Source organism: Calidris pugnax, unplaced genomic scaffold, assembly GCF_001431845.1.
Source record: "Calidris pugnax isolate Ruff unplaced genomic scaffold, ASM143184v1 scaffold24, whole genome shotgun sequence".
In the NCBI taxonomy this organism is placed as follows: Eukaryota; Metazoa; Chordata; class Aves; order Charadriiformes; family Scolopacidae; genus Calidris; species Calidris pugnax.
Window position 1 is genome coordinate 40,307,931 of NW_015090922.1, and position 17,308 is coordinate 40,325,238.

Here is a 17,308-nt window from a genome sequence, read left to right on the forward strand (position 1 = left end):
TAGGCGGCGCAGCCAATCCGGAGGCCGCGTCGAGTGCGGAGGCAGGACGAGGGGGAGGCCGCGCACGCGCGACGCACGGCGGCGGTGGCGGCGGCGTCTCCTCCGTCGTCAGGGAAGCGGCCGGCGGCGGTGGCGGTGGCGGAGGTGCCGGGGCCGGGGCCGGGGCCGGGGCCGGGGCCGGGGCGGAAGGACCGGAGCTTCTGGGAGCGGCGGGACCTACCCGCCTGGGGCGGCAAACGGGTGGGGCAGCTCCCGGCCGACCCAGGGGCGGGTTGAGGCTTGTCTCGCTTCAGCCGGGGCCGCCTTTCGTGTAGGCCGCGGCTCGCCCCGGCGGCAGAAGGGCCGGTAGTCGGAGGAGGGGGTCGGCGGGGCTGGCGGGAGGGGGGTGTGTGTGAGGTAAAGCTGACCTGAGGTGAGGGGTGACGCCTTTAATTTTCGCAGTGTCCCGGTTTGAGGCACAAACCATGACACGCAGCTCAGTACTACTCCCGGCCAGGCCCCTGCTAGCCCGGCCAGGCCCCTGCTAGCCCGGCCCGGCCCCCAGTCGTTCTGTCTGAGAGCCGGGCAGCGCTGCTGGTGAGTTATCTTGAAGGAATCTCTTGAGTTCAACCAACACGTTGTTTCTTTTCCTTTCAGGTGTCCTCTGTTTAGGACTGTAGCCCCAAGCTGCAGTTTCGTGTCACCTCTTCCTTTTCAGCGTTTGGAAGAAAACTGAGAAGATGGTGAACGTCTTGAAAGGTGTTCTGATTGAATGGTTAGTAATGGCACTTCTTGTCTCTTGTTGCATCAGTCTATGTGTTTCTTCAGAGCTAGTAATATTCTATGAAGTTTAAGAGTTTAGACCCAAAAAAAAGGAATTATTGTGAGGAGGAGTCATGCTGAGCAAGCAGAGAAAAGTGCAGCCTTTGGGGGAAGAAAAACAGTGGCATGTGTAGGTAATCCTAATTCCAAACTTTTCTTTTTGCGATACTGTTTTCTGTTTATACATAACTATTAGATGCTCCTTCTTATTCTCTCTATATCTTTTATAAAAAACAGGGTTTTTTGTGTCATTGTTTATAAAAAATGTGTTTCTTTACGGATTCTAGAGGGAGATGAGAGAATCTTTCATCTTTTCTTGTCTTTTTTCATCAGTTCCACTCCAAATGCTGTTCAAGACTGACATGTGGTTCTGTTTGTAGATCATACTTGAGCAGAATACAATTGTAGTTTGTCAGAGCTTTTGATATATGTGCAGTAAAGATGTTTTCATACAATCTGAAGTCTCTAGACTAAGAATCAGGTAACTGGTTACCTCCAAAGTAAAAAGAAGCATCAGTCAAGACTTGTGGGGTCATTGCATAGCATTATATGACATATAATATTTCTGCTGTAAACGTAAACATAGTAACAGATTATAACTACATAAAAGCAGAAGAACCTTGAACGTCCTGTGATGTGCCTGCATGGTGCATATAGCTGTGATCTTGCAGCAGTTAACTTCTGAGCTGACTGGACATTAGCCAGCTGAATTCTGGATGACTGTGTGCAAGCAGTTCGGAGCCTAAACTCTGCTCTAACAAAAAGCCCATCTTCTTAAATTTGGATCTATGCTAGTGCATTGACAAAGCTTCTGAAGCAGAAGAAATTGCCCACCTGCAGCTGCCTATGTAAAAGTGTCCAGAGCAGAATTCTTGACTGACAAGGCAAGAATTTCTAAAATATCAGGCAGTTAGCAAAATATTTTAATTTGTGATTTATGTGTTTACTTTGCATGCACCTAAGGATCTGCGTAGGTTTTTTCAATTCCATGGCCAGATCCTACTACATAGTATTGGCGTGGAACTTAATCATTCTCTCTGGAAGGGAAGGGCATTTTTTTTCTGATAACAAATCCACAGCATTTGTTATGCTATTAGACATTTTCAACAGCCCCCTGGAAAAGTGACCTTTGATTTGGTTTCACTAGCTCTTGGTTTTGTTTTGTTTGTTTTCTTTCCACCTTTGTATAGAGGTGGGCTATGATTTTGCACAAAATTCCATCCTAGGAGAAGATGCAGAATTACTATAAACCTGTCTCCTTGTTTACGCTTCAGATACAAGTTTTTTTTTACAACCCAATTTTCTTAGGATATATAAGATACCGAATGGGCAGGGAGTGGAAAAAAAATAATCACTTCTGAATGTGTAAATCATGCAAATAAAACAGTGAAGTGTTGTGCAGGCAGTAGTAGTCCTGACTAGTAGCAGTAGTTCTGAGCTACCTGATTCCAATTTCCTGTATTTCTTGATCATATTCATAGACCGTATTTTTCACCAGTTGTTGCAATCAAATGCTAAGTTTCACCAAAGGGCATGTTCTTTCCGTTTTGTAAAAACTAGTATCAGAATAATATTGTCTGAATTCTTCAACATTTCAGTGGATCAAAGAGCTTATATTTTGAAGCCACTGTATCTGACTGATTAGTATAATGGTGGTGTTTCAGTTGCCTGTAATTTCCACGCTTCCAAAACGTTTTCTTCTAAATGCTTAAATTTAACTTAGAAGGTGACATCATGAAAAAGAAGAGATTGTTCAGTTATGGTGTGACAAATGTACAATTCATACATGACCATTTTTTCTCTGTGCTATACTACTTCGAGTGAGATCTACGTTCTCCTGGGTTTCAGTTACCTTTTAATAAAAATGTGTTTAAGAAAACATGTTCTTATGGTGCTATTTCTGAAGATAGAAATGTAAGTTCAAAGTTGCCTTATTGAGGGTTGGGGTTTTGGTTTTTTAAGCTACTTTAACAGCAGCATAGGGGCACTTCTGCTAATCACGCAGTTAGTTCTTCTCATTAGACTCTGTTATCAGTTTTTTATCTCTATCCCAAGCAATTACTATTGTGAAAGAAACAATGTTTTCAAAAGCTTCAAAAACTATATTTAAATTGTGAGCAACTCTTGAAATTGATAATAATTTCCCGAAGAATTTTGGGAGTGTCTTCTAACGGTATTTTTTTGTTTGTTTTTAACTGTATCTTATTACAATGAGGTGGGATTGGTGTGTTAAGACAGGGAACTGCTGGAGAGGGTACAGCAGAGGGCTACAAAGATGATGAGGGGCCTGGAGCATCTCTCTTATGAGGAAAGGCCGAGGGACTTGGGTTTTTTTAGTCTGGAGAAGAGAGGACTGAGAGGGGATCTGATCAACGCCTATAAATGTTTAAAGGGTGGGTGTCAAGAGGATGGGGCCAGTCTCTTTTCAGCAGTGCCCAGAGACAGGACAAGTGGTGACAGGCACAAACTTGAACATAAGAATTTCCACCTAAACATGAGGAGGAACTTCTTTCCTTTGAGGGTGGCAGAGCCCTGGAACAGGCTGCCCAGAGAGGTGGTGGAGTCTCCATCTCTGGAGACATTCAAAACCTGCCTGTGCAACCTGCTCTAGGTGGACCTCTTTGGCGGAGGGGTTGGACTAGATGGTTTCCAGAGGTCCTTTCCAACCCCATATCATTCTGTGATTCTGTGTTTTTGTCTCTGCAGTGACCCAGCAATGAAGCAGTTTCTGCTGTACTTGGATGAGTCAAATGCATTGGGAAAGAAGTTCATCATACAAGACCTGGATGAAACTCATGTCTTTGTATTAGCTGAGTTGGTTAACTTCCTCCAGGAGAGAGTGGGCGAGTTAATGGACCAGAACTCTTTTCCTATTACTCAGAAGTAAAAAGACTAAAGAAGTGAGATTACTGCCAGTTTTAGAATAGTGAATTTCAATAGCTTGGGTTGTTACTGCTTTAAATAGATGCACTGTGGTTAGTAAGTTCTACATGGAATTGGGTTTTATTTCTCATTTTGAAAGATTATGGTATCTTTATTTAATCTTTAAAATGATACACTTGAGGAATTGTCTAGAGAATTTTTGATGTGTGCTCTCTGGTTTTCCTGTAGGATTTTGATCTTGCAAGGTGGTGTGACCCAAAAAGTAAAGTAGTGTTTCTGTATTGGAATGCTATATGAACTCCTCTGACATGTTACTTTCCTGTGGAATTGATTAAATCTGGTTATGGTGTGACTAATAGAATGTAAAGAATGTCTGTTAAAGTATATGTGCTTGATGGAACATCTCTGTAAGTTGGAGGTGTGGTCAGATACTGCTTTAACTTCGTGGGTTTTATATGCCAAAATTAAAGTTGGTAGGAGTTTATTTTCTTTTTGTTTGTTTTGGTATTTTCCTGTTGGATTTCTTTTGTCCTTTATTTTTTCCCCCCCAGACATTTTACAAATGCCCCATACTACTTGCCTACTCTTACCAAGGCTATGCTTTCTGTGTTGTTCTGGGTCTGGGGAGTCGTGGTGGGAATCTAGAGGTTTGGAAGGGAGGGAAGGACATGGGGGGGCTGAGTACAACAAAATCCATTACCCCAGGTCATGACATTTTAACTGTAACCAGATGACTTGCATAACAACAATAGCAAATTGAAGGGGTAACAGAAATGGGAGACCAATGGCTTGCGTGTTTTCACTGAAACTAATACCTAGTCACAATAACTCTGTGATCAGGAAGGGGAAATAAAGACTTGGTTGCTCTACTTGCAAAGAAGAAAGCTGGTTTTGGTTTTTTGAGATGTTGGGGGGTTTTCTGGTGTTTTGTTTTTTTTTTTCCTTGAGCTTAGCTCTTCTTCTCCTACTGCAATTTGCTGCAAAGAGCCCAGAGAGGTGGTGGAGTCTCGGTCCCTGGGGACATTCAAAACCTGCCTGTGCAACCTGCTCTAGGTGGACCTCTTTGGCAGAGGGGTTGGACTAGATGGTCTCCAGAGGTCCCTTCCAACCCCATATCATTCTGTGATTCTGTGTTTTTGTCTCTGCAGTGACCCAGCAATGAAGCAGTTTCTGCTGTACTTGGATGAGTCAAATGCATTGGGAAAGAAGTTCATCATACAAGACCTGGATGAAACTCATGTCTTTGTATTAGCTGAGTTGGTTAACTTCCTCCAGGAGAGAGTGGGCGAGTTAATGGACCAGAACTCTTTTCCTATTACTCAGAAGTAAAAAGACTAAAGAAGTGAGATTACTGCCAGTTTTGGAATAGTGAATTTCAATAGCTTGGGTTGTTACTGCTTTAAATAGATGCACTGTGGTTAGTAAGTTCTACATGGAATTGGGTTTTATTTCTCATTTTGAAAGATTATGGTATCTTTATTTAATCTTTAAAATGATACACTTGAGGAATTGTCTAGAGAATTTTTGATGTGTGCTCTCTGGTTTTCCTGTAGGATTTTGATCTTGCAAGGTGGTGTGACCCAAAAAGTAAAGTAGTGTTTCTGTATTGGAATGCTATATGAACTCCTCTGACATGTTACTTTCCTGTGGAATTGATTAAATCTGGTTATGGTGTGACTAATAGAATGTAAAGAATGTCTGTTAAAGTATATGTGCTTGATGGAACATCTCTGTAAGTTGGAGGTGTGGTCAGATACTGCTTTAACTTCGTGGGTTTTATATGCCAAAATTAAAGTTGGTAGGAGTTTATTTTCTTTTTGTTTGTTTTGGTATTTTCCTGTTGGATTTCTTTTGTCCTTTATTTTTTCCCCCCCAGACATTTTACAAATGCCCCATACTACTTGCCTACTCTTACCAAGGCTATGCTTTCTGTGTTGTTCTGGGTCTGGGGAGTCGTGGTGGGAATCTAGAGGTTTGGAAGGGAGGGAAGGACATGGGGGGGCTGAGTACAACAAAATCCATTACCCCAGGTCATGACATTTTAACTGTAACCAGATGACTTTATGAAGTTACTAAGCCACTGTCCATCATATTTGAGAAGCTGTGGCAGTCAAGTGAAGCTCCTGCTGACTGCCGAAAGTGCACAAGTCCATTGGACATAATGAGATGCATCTGTGGGTCCTGAGGGAACTGGCATATGAAGTTACTAAGCCACTAGTGTTAGAATTATACTGTCCATCATATTTGAGAAGCTGTGACAGTCCAGTGAAGCTCCTGCTGACTGGAAAAGGGAAAATAGCACCCCGATTTTAAAAAAAAGAAGACCTGGGGAACTCCAGACCAGTCAGTCTCACCTCTGTGCCTGGCAAGATCATGGAAAAGATCCTCCTGGAAACTGCTAAGGCATGTCGAAAATAAGGAGGCAATTGGTGACAACCTAAATTAAAGGCAAATTGTATCTGATAAGTTTGGTGGCCTTCTGCAATGGGGTTACAGTGTTTGCTGATAAGGGAAGATGGACTGACATCATCTACCTGGACTCATGCAAAGCATTTGATGCTGTCCTGCACAACATCCTTGTCCCTAAATAGGAGAGACATGGATTTGGTGGGTGGACCATTCGGTGGATAAGGAGTTGGCTGGATGGTCACACTCAAAGAGTTGTGGTCAACGGCTCAATGTCCAAGTGGTGACCAGTGCTGAGTGGTGTTCCTCAAGGGTTGGTATTGGGACTGGTGCTGTTTAATATCTTGGTGACATGGACACTGGTATTGACTTGCACCCTCAGCGAGTTTGTTTCGTATCAAAATATTTTCAGGACTGAAAACTTAACAATTTGAAGGCAGACCAGTAAGGGGAGCTCTTGGCAACATTTTAAACTGCTGTTTAAAAAAATCACTGCAGCGTGGGCAATAGTGGGTGAGAGACCTACCGTGCTTTGGAACATTAATGTCTTTCTCTCTGGATGTGGTTTCAGCTGGAGATGAACATTCTGCTTCAAGGGATCCTTCCAGAAAGATACTTGAAGTAAGAGATTTTGATAGGTAGTATCTTTAGCTCTGAAGTATCTTAGATGTTTAGTTATCTAATGTTTTCTTTCTATGCTTAGGTACACAGTCCAGTTACATTAAAATGTTGTGTCTGAAATGTGGTCTTCCCTTCAAATGTTACTGGTAGATCTCCACACCTGGCCTGCTTCAGGACATGCTCTGTTTTAAGTTACATCACTTTTAGGGAGTGTAAATCACAGGAAAACCTTGCTGATACAGCCAGAAGTAACATTTATGAAGGGTTTTTCTCTTTATTGCCTCATTGTACAAAATGTCTATGAATATAGGGTACCTGTTCCTCAGTGCACATGCACCATACTATGGAAGACACATAAAAGAGCTATTCAATTTTAATTTCAGTCTGCACTGGGGACTTTGCATTTGTATCCCTAGGTTGTTGCTACTAATACATAGAGATGACACATACAGAAAGTTTTTCCCTGATTGCCCCCAAAAGTGAGTAGCTTTATTGGTTTACACCTATATAAATGTAAAGTTGAGTATGTTCCCTAAACAAAGAGAAGAACCCGTTAAGTTTTAATATGAAGGAGGAAGAAACTCCTGCTACCTCGGATGTTAATGGTTGTATTTTTCATAGAGACAGAAAAAGTTAATTTTCTCTCCTCTGATTGTGTAGCAGTAATAAGTAGATGAACTGCAGAATAGAAATGGACTATAAAATTGCTGTCCAGTGAGCAAATTAAAAAAGTGAAAATTTTAGAGTACTGTTGCTACCTTTTTGTGCTTGAGCAATTCTAGGTGTTACCAGCAAGTGTAAGGTTCTTGGAAGAGATCTCATTTTCATATGAATATTTTTCTTTTACCAAAAGAAAATCAGGCTCGTAATACCCATGCAGGAATATGCTTGAACTCAGCAAAGAAAATCCACTCAGCACCAAAACTCTGACAGATAATTGATTAGCCATAAAACTAGCCCCTCAGGAAAAAAAACAGCAAGCAAAATTTCTGGGTGACTATAGATTGAAGGAGTTGGCTGTCAGAGCTGGGACTGTTGTTTGCTTTTCTATTACAGGAAAGATGGGCCCAGTTGTAAATGGCAGGACATGCAGGATGATGGGTGTATTTGCAGCTGTGAAGAGATCAGAAAGATCTTTCAGGAAGATCAGAAGGTATTGCACATTTCTACAATGTTGGCATAGCTGATACACTGTCAGTAGTAAGAGGTAAATGTACTAAACAAACCTTTATAGTCAGTGTTTTGTGTGCTGTGTTCCTGCTGTTTTGAAGCTAGAGGGGTGAGGTAGGAGGATGAAAGAGAAAGAAGGTAGGAAAGAGGGGGAAGAGGTTTTTAGACTTGTAACTAGCATTTCCTGTTAGTTGTAAAATTGAACAAGATCACAAGGAGCATAAGGACAAAATTGAGAGAGATTGCACTCAAATTAATTTTACAAAAATGTACTTCCAATTAACTAGAACTTAATTGGTTTACAGAAGGTCCTGTGTTTATCATCAGAGCCAAAACATCAGGAGGACTGGGAGAGTAAATTTTCTTAATATTATTCCTATTATTCTACCTTGCTTCTGTCCTGGATGAACCCACTCCTCCATGTGGAGCAATAGCGTAGTTTTGCTTCCTTTTAATCTCTGGATTCTCCTACATTGGCAACTTTATTGGGTGCAAAATATCTTTTGCACGTTTGTGGTAATCATTAGGTATATATGTATTCCTGAAGCTAGAAATTAGCAGCGATGAGTAACACTGGAATGATGACAGCCTTCGGTATCATCAACCGCTTGAAACAGCTTGAAATTAAGAGATGAAAGCAAAATCTCTCTTCAGCTGTAATATGAAGCACGCTCCCTGCATTTAATTTTGCTCTTGGTCTAAACTGAAACTATCTCTTAATTTTGGGGAACGTTATAAAGTCCGTATAAAATTTAAGAAAAAAGAAGCCTGATTTCTTAAGGAATATTTGAGAGGAATATTTGAAATGAGTATTTGAAATGAATATTGTCAAGCACAGCCACAGTGAGGTCAGTGTGATAGACTGTGACAGCTTTTTGCTGCTGGCCATTTGGGCAAAGGCAGCTGCAAACAGCCTTTGAGAGGAGCAGGGGAGTAGGGATGAGGAGTGGGCAAAGCTCAGCATCTGAACAAACCTGTCAGGAGGACCAGGGAACCTGAAGTCTTGGAACTAGTTAGTGTTTCCCCTTTTGGCTTTGAGTAGCTTTTTTTACAAAGCTGTTTCTGCCTATTTAGTCTGCTGTGTGACAGCAGGAGCCAGAAGGAGCTGTAGGGAGTGGGAAGGAGAGATTCTGAGGGTGTGTGTGTTTCAGAAGGTGGTTCCTGAAGTTGTTTGCTACAAGTATGAAAAACTAGACCAAGCTGGAGCTGCCATTTCAATATGCAGAGTTATTCTAGCTTATTTATTTTAAAAAAGGTACTACAAAACAAAAGGAACTGTGAAGGTGGTGGAAAGAACTTTTGTTGTTCAAGTTGCTAACCACAAGAAGCAACCCACGTACAGAGGCTTTCATGTAGTGAAATTTTTCATTATCTTCATAGTTATGTGAAGATCATAACCGAAACAAGCCACAGAGACAGAGAGAACACTGATATAAATGGCCTAAATTTAAGACTAGTGGTCAGACATTGGCAACACTTTGTCCTTTCTCAAGCTTGAGATTAATCCCTTGTGCCAATATTTTAAAGTTTCTGCTAGTCAGGAAGCTTACCTTGGGACATCTGGGCAGAATCAGAAGTTGGATACACTGGAAACTTACCACTCTTGGGTCAAGGGAACATCAAAGTCTGGATTTTTCAGTTTCAAAAACTGCTAAGCTCAAACATGACAGGTACTTTTCCCCTTTGTCCTAGCACCAAGCAATGATGACTGTCATGCACGTTTGTAATGACATGAAATAATTCAATAACAGACTATCATGTACCGTTAAAAGGGTGATGTACAGATTTAATTTTCTTCTCTTTTAAAAGTATGAAAATAAAAAATATATACGAGAATAACTTGTTGTGCACCAGTAAGTACTGTGTGCAATTCATTCTAAGAATGATCTCTGGTGCGAAGTGATTGATCTTTTCTAATGAAGCAGTCATGTAAATATATGTAAATTTTGTAACAAGTATTGAGAACATAGACAAAACACCAAGTCATTAGTTCCAATTTCTTGCAGACGTTGGTAAGAACGTCATTAAAAAGTAATATATATACAAAGCAAATATTAGCAAAGCAATTAAGGGTTTGTTCATGCAAATGTGAATTTATTACCAAGTGCAGTGAACTTACTACTCGGAGTTGTTCTGCTAGCTTTCAAGACCTGATCATATGTGATACTACATTTAACAGTAATGCTTTTGCCTTAATACTAGAGCTGGGAAAGTTAGTTCTTCTTGAGAAGGGAAGATGTTAACAACAGGTCAGATTATCTTACCAATTATTGTTCACCTTTAAATTAAGTAGTATAATCTAGTGGAGAAGTGAAAAGTCTGACGTAGCTCTATGATCTTAAGCAGGTAGCTTTACTTTGCCTTGGTGTAGATTTTCTCATCTGTAAAGTGGGGATAAAAGTACTTATTTTTCTGTTACTCCTACTAAGCAGGACTGCAGCCTTGCTTTGTATTCTATCTAGACAAGATGCACAATGGAAGTCTGTCCTGCTCTTTCTTCCTATTAAAATATAAGTATTCTCTAGTAAAAGTAAATGTTGGGAGTACTTAATAACATACACAGAAAAATATACATTCAGTTGTAGGGGATCTTGTTACGCTAGTATGTTAACTTACATGCACATGTGTTAAATATTGCTGTCAAACAAAGATTCTTAGGTCTTTGTAGCATCACATCCTGGCCTAACCACAATTCTGAGTGACAGGTTAGAAAGACTGTGTGTGTGTATGTGTGTCTTTATATTTGTGTATATATATACATACACATGTGTGTGTATATCTATAAATAGACACACAAACCCCCAGCTGTGTCTATATGTGTGTGTACGTGCAAATAGATGCATATGTAGTGTGTGTATATATAATCACTGCAGCTACAGCAGTGTGTGTATATATAATCACTGCAGCTACAGTGTGCTGACCTTGTGGGAGAAAGATACCCTTCCTTGCCCAACAATATTTCTCATAGTTTAAGGAGGAAAGAGATGCTTTTGCAGTCCTTGTGCCAAGTAGCATCACTGTTAGCCTCAAGCAGGTGGTGGGGTTCTCAAGGGGTAACAAACATAGGAAATTGGAGTGCTAATGAGGATAACCAGACCTTTTGCATCTGGAATTTATTTTTTGTCCTTCTAAAACGGGGATTAAAATGATCAGTGAGATCCCTAATCAGGCATTCATGAAAGTAAGTTTTGGGTTTTTTTCTCTTTGTACGTAGAGCTGCTTTTTATCATTGTCTATCTTACTAAAACCATTAAAAAAATGCAAAAAACCAATCAGTATATTTATAATATTCTTGCAGTGTATTTTCCTACTGTTAAATCTAGATTGAAATGATTTTTTCAGTGGAATAAAGGGACGTAAATATTTGATTGTGTTCCTTTATAGGACTACCCACAGCAAATGCAGGTATCATGCTGCAGTTATGGTATTTTCTTTTAAGATTTTGCAAAAATCTCTGTATTTGTTGCATTTTCTACTATGGAGGATGATAGTACAGAGGATATTTATTTGAGATTCTGGTGATAAACTGTTGTTAGAATTCTGGTGTTTAAAACCCTGAATGTTTTGGTGGCCTATCTCTTACTCTTCCATATTTTTCAAGAACTCTATTTTTGTATTTGAATGTTGCTTCCATTGAATTTTGCAAAAAAAAAAAAAAGATTGCTTAAGCTTTGCCATGCTGTCCTCTTACTTGAACTGCTCATGAGACCACGCTTAGAAATTATAAGAGGTTTTGAAGAATCTCTATATATACATGACATGGGTCTCTGTAGATTTAAACTGAAAAAGATACAAATTTATGTCTCAGCCATTAAAGCACTTGTCTGGAAAGCCTAGGGACCTTGGAATTATTTCCACCAGCTGCTATTTATCTTAATATTCTAATGTGGGCTTTGCTGAGAAAGTTATATTAATTGCTTTTTTAAAATATTGTAGACATATTCAAAGGTCTCACTTTGAACTAGGGTTTCATAACACTAAACCTCTTATGAAACACATAAAAAGGAGACCTAGCCTGATACAGCAAATGAAACAGGGAAAAATTGACTGTGGTTTTTTAATAGAGTAACTTATAGATAGAACCATGTCTGTCTTCCCTGGCTCTTCTCTCTACCCATTTCAAGTTTAATTTATCCTCCTTCAATATAATTGATTATAACTGTGTACAGAATTGTAGGTGAAGTCTTCACAGTAACAGTGCAATAGTGTTTATATTCCACATCTCTCTTGGAAAAAACTCATTTGATGCTCCCCTGGGAGTATTAGCCTCCTTCACGATCTTATCCGATTGATGCCTTATGGATATTCTGTTGCTGACTGGCAGATACAGATTTTTCTCCTCCTCTCCTTTCAGTTGATGCCTTCAGTTTAAAATGAACATTTGTAAGTCCTCCAGTTCATGACTTCGAACTCTGTACTATCATATTTCATCCCATTTTTTTTTAATAGTCTGCTTCTCTGGGTCATCCATTCTTTTCTGAATGATATATATTCAGGTTCTAGTCTGTATTGTTGATTCTCAAGTTTGTGTCATCGGCAAATTTTATTAGCACACTCATGGTTTTGTTCTGAGGTCAACTAATAAAAATATTAAAAAGGTCAGTATCATGACTGATTTTTCAGGGACTCCAGTTATAATATCTCTTCAGTCTAACTGTTTTCTTTGGAGCACCATCCGCTACCATCCTTACTTTGATCCCTTGCCATCTGTACTAATCCTCATCTCTTCAGTTTAATTAGTATCTTGTGTGGCACCATTTGAAATACTAAGCAAAAGTAAAAAATATACACATGAATATATTTTCCTTGTTTAACACATCAGTTATGTGGCAAAGAAAAAAATGCAAAGGTCTCATTTCTATTCAACTTAGTGTAAATTCTCCCATTTACCAAAGTGTCTTCATTCTTATCTGAAAAGTATTTTTCAAATCCTTGAGTAATTCAAGAACTATTTTTTTTGTTTTTCCTTTTTCCTACCTTAGTTATCTGGACTTACTAGATCTGCATCTTTAAATTAAACTGTCTTTGGGATGAGATTAATTAGGAAGAGCTACATTGTCAAAAGAGACTTAAAAAAACCCCTGTATTAAAATAAGGGATTCAAAAGGATCTTAATAAAGGTTACATTTGATTTTTCAGGTGTGCTTCCCCTTTCTTATCGACCATATGAAACACTTCTAGGAAGTGACTGTATGATTATAAAAACAACCACCCTTGACTTCACATATAAAGAGAACTATCAGCTCACCAGTTTCAGGAAAATAATGCCCATAGAAATCAGTTTTGTTCTTTGCAGTGCTGATGTCACTTGCATTTGGAAGGCAACCAAGTCCTGTGCTTTGTTTTCTGTCCCAACGTACCCAAGTTGCATAAACAAGCATGAACAGAGTGAGCTTGTGAATGGGGAAGAAATCATGAGAAATGAAATGACATGGGGGGAAAAAAAAATAAAAATTGTGTCTGCAGTGAAAATATTTAGTGTAAGTGAGTGTGAATGTTTTACCTGAAGAGAAAAAAAATTGAGGTGTTCTGGCTGGGCAAACTAAGGAATGTGAGTTGAAGAAATTTATTACCTTGTGCTTTGTTTTTGAAATAAAAAGTTTCCACATTCAATAAAGGTCATGTAGTTGCTCATAGACAAGTGGGATTTATCATCTGCCTTCATGAATCGTCATAGCAGGTATCTGCCTGTAAAAAAAAAAAAAAAAAGTATTATAAGAAAATCTTCCTAAAAAAATGGTTGGTCTTTGGTACTTAAAAGGGAAGGGTTGTGAACGTGGAATTAATGCTTTATAGAAATGGACAGATGTTGGAGTAGCTGTTTACTCTCACAGCTGGGTGAGATAAAAAAAAAAAAAAGGTAGTATAAGAAAATCTTCCTGAAAAAGTGGTTGATCTTCGGTACTTAAAAGGGAAGGGTTGTGAACGTGGAATTAATGCTTTATAGAAATGGACAGATGTTGGAGTAGCTGTTTACTCTCACAGCTGGGTGAGATGTAGAAGCATTGGCCTGGCCTCTGAAGTGAACAGAGCTGAGTTCCTTCTAAAAAGGCATGTGTCCTACTGCCTTTGACCTTAAATTCACAGTATTCCAATAGTAAAATTGAATCTACAAACACTTCTGTACAATTTCTTGACTGATCTTTTACTATCCTTTCAAGTTGGGTAGGTAACCAAGGTTTTCTTTAGATCAGTAATACCAAGATGTGAGTAGAAACACAACTTTAAAAAAAATGTGGTTTTTTTAGGCTTCATAATAAAACCAGCAATGTTGCATGATATGATGATTTTGATAACACAATTTGAGTTTAATATCTCTATTCATTTGTACTGCTGAAGTTGCATTAAATGTTGCAGTTGGTCTACTGAAATGTTTATGCTGTTAGGTCCATAATATAATGAACTGGTGCTTTAGGTTAAGTTTACACTGGAGGAACGCGGGGAGTAAACTAGTGAAGGGAAAGGTTGTCTCTCCCTTTTGAATTTCCTATGTTTTGTACAGAAGTGTCCTGAAGACAAGTTAAAAGAGCACATGCTATTGCTATAAATAATAGAGGTTTTGACTTCTGGGTTTTTTTTCCCCCAAATCTTGACTGCAAGGATGCTTCTGGGTTCCACTCACTCAGATTATGAACTTTGCTGTTGCTCTCTTGCTCATGGGTGAATGCCATGAATTCCATGGGTGAATGTGGAATCAGGTCTTGCTGATTGACTTTATTTGAGATTGCTATTGCTCTCCTTTTGCTCATGGGTGAATGCCATGAATTCCATGGGTGAATGTGGAATCAGGAACTTTGCTGTTGCTCTCTTGCTCATGGGTGAATGCCATGAATTCCATGGGTGAATGTGGAATCAGGTCTTGCTGATTCACACACACAGAAAAGATGAGCGTTTGCTCCCCTGTTGCAAGGTTTAAACAGTCTGAAGTATCTGTTTTTAGTTCCAGGGATTTTTGAGTGTCTGTACGAATTTGGTTTTGGAAAATAAATGTGTGATGTTGATAGAATGAGCTGCAGTGGCGATAAAAGGGTCCATCTTCCTGTGTATTCTCTTTCAGTCCTCAACACATGTAGGATGCAGGATGGTTAGGGCTCCTCCAAAGTATCACTCAGTCATGATCATGTTTGTAGAGGCTGGTGAAAAACTACCAAACGTAGTTTTCTCTTGTGATTATGAACCTGGCTACAGAAAACTTCTAATACAGCTGAGAGAAGGGACTAGTAGGCAGCACTGTTACTTTTGTGCTGTGGGTGTTGAGCACCGGATTACAAACCAGGTTAGAGCTGCAGCAGTGTTTTGCAATGCTCTCTCTTATGTTTTTTGCTCTACTACCTAAACATAATTCTTATGATTTCCTGTGAATTAGGAACTGAGCTAGGGCACAAATACTTAAATTAAACACAAGAATTCAGTGGTTTTAACTGTTTTGGCTCCTCTAAATGTTCTACTGAAGAAGTAATCCCAATATAATAAACCTAAGCCTGCCAGCAAGGATGGGGCGTGTGGTGGTGGTTGTCTTTTGTGGAGATTTAGGAGGTAATTCAGGAACTCTGGTCTTCACAGCTCACCAGTTGATAATCAACTGTTGTAACACATCCAGAAATGGAGTTCCTGGAGACTTTTTATTGCACTTTAGCTATAGGACTGTTATTCTGTCTTTAGAGATGCCCAAGGGTTTAGCCACTGAAAAAAATAAACTTCACTAAAAAAACTACCTTGTTTCCAAGTGAGAATTATATTAACAGAAGAAATCTGTACCTAGCTCTACCACATTATCTCAGGCTTAAGGTTTTCACAGACCTAGATGGTTGTGTGGCACAGATTTTTGACTCCTTGCTATCGGTTGTAAGAGAAATGCCTTAGGGAGCTTTGGGGAACAGTGTGAAAAATATTTTACGTTTTTAATTTCTGAAATGGTCAGTAAGTTTTGATTACTAAAGCCAGCAGGGGACCTTGTTAATGCTTACAAGTATCTAAAGGGTGGGTTGAAGGATGATGGAGCCAGACTCTTTTCAGTGGTTTCCAGTGATAGCGTGAGGGATAATGGGCACAAGCTGGAACATGGGAAGTTCCATTCAAATATGAGGAAAAACTTCTTTACGATGAGGGTGATGGAACCCTGGAACAGGCTGCCCAGGGAGGTCGTGGAGTCCCCTTCTCTGGAGATTTTCAAGACCTGCCTGGATCCAGTCCTGAGTGATGGGCTTTGGGCAACCCTGCTTTAGCAGGGGGGTTGGACTAGATGATCTCTAGAGGTCCCTTCCAACTCTGACAATTCTGTGATTCCATGATAAGGCCTTCTTACTCCTTGCTCCCCATGTGCTAGTCTTTAGATGGCTTTTTTAGAGCTGATGGTACTTTAAGGAAGCCAGGAACAAACAAACAGTAACTAAGTGCTTTGCACTTTTTATGTTTAGGTGTTTTGTTGCTCCTTTCTGAAGAAAGGGAATGCTCACTGAATGTGGGACCTGACTGAATACACCTTCAGTTTGTTTGCTGTATAAATCCCTTTTTACGGGATTTATGACAAACCCCCAGGTTCTGTCGTGTTGATCTCTCTGGATTCTGTCCTGAATGGCCAAGTTTGAGGATAAAAGCATTCCCTCCCACGAGACATCCCCCCGACCCGGTATTTTCTGGGAGCGAAGGTTACGCTTAGCGCGGGGCACGAGTCGCCACGGTTAATTTTCACTTGCTGTGGCTTTATGGTTTCAGTCAAAATGCAGGAACATAGTGGTCACGGGCCGGGATTTTCTTGCCAGGAGGAGCGTGAGGCAGGTGATGGGACTTGATGTCCCCGTTGCTGTCACCAATTCCCATCCCTTCCCGCTGTTGGCCCGGAGGTGGGAGGGAAAAACCAGCTTTAAGCACTTCGTTACCCATTAACCCCCAGTATTGCATAGTGCCGTGGCTTTCCCTAATCACAGAATCTTCTAGGTTGGAAGGGACCTTAAAGATCATCTTGTCCAACCGTCAACCTAACTGACAAACACAGACACCCACACAACAAACAAGAAGCAACACCATCACTAAACCATACCTCCCAGCACTACATCAACCCGTCTTTTGAACACCTCCAGGGATGGTGCCTCAACCACCTCCCTGGGCAGCCCATTCCAATGCTTGATAACCCTTTCAGTGAAAAAATGTTTCCTAATATCCAGCCTGAACCTCCCCTGGCGTAACTTGAGGCCATTTCCTCTCGTCCTGTCTCCTGTGACTTGGGAGAAGAGACCGACCCCCACCTCTCTACACCCTCCTGTCAGGGAGTTGTAGAGAGAAATAAGGTCTCCCCTCAGCCTCCTCTTCCCCAGGCTGAATAACCCCAGTTCCCTCAGCCTCTCCTCATAAGACTTCCTCTCCAGACCCCTCACCATCTTTGTTGCCCTTCTCTGGACCCGCTCCAGCACCTCAATGTCTTTTTTAT

General features: G+C 40.2%; 1 protein-coding gene across 2 annotated transcripts; it reads left to right on the forward strand.

The window, feature by feature from the left end:
• Positions 1 to 15: 15 nt before the first annotated feature.
• On the forward strand, positions 16 to 4,168 carry GTF2H5 (general transcription factor IIH subunit 5). Of its 2 annotated transcripts, none has more exons than XM_014950941.1 (3): positions 16 to 138; positions 637 to 754; positions 3,508 to 4,168. In XM_014950941.1, exons 2-3 carry the CDS (start codon positions 720 to 722, stop codon positions 3,686 to 3,688), a joined length of 216 nt encoding a protein of 71 aa, XP_014806427.1. In that variant the 5' UTR covers positions 16 to 138; positions 637 to 719; the 3' UTR covers positions 3,689 to 4,168. The 2 variants fall into 2 exon arrangements, with proteins under 2 accessions (XP_014806427.1, XP_014806428.1); XM_014950942.1 differs by having other exon boundaries at positions 128 to 144.
• Positions 4,169 to 17,308: the final 13,140 nt, after the last annotated feature.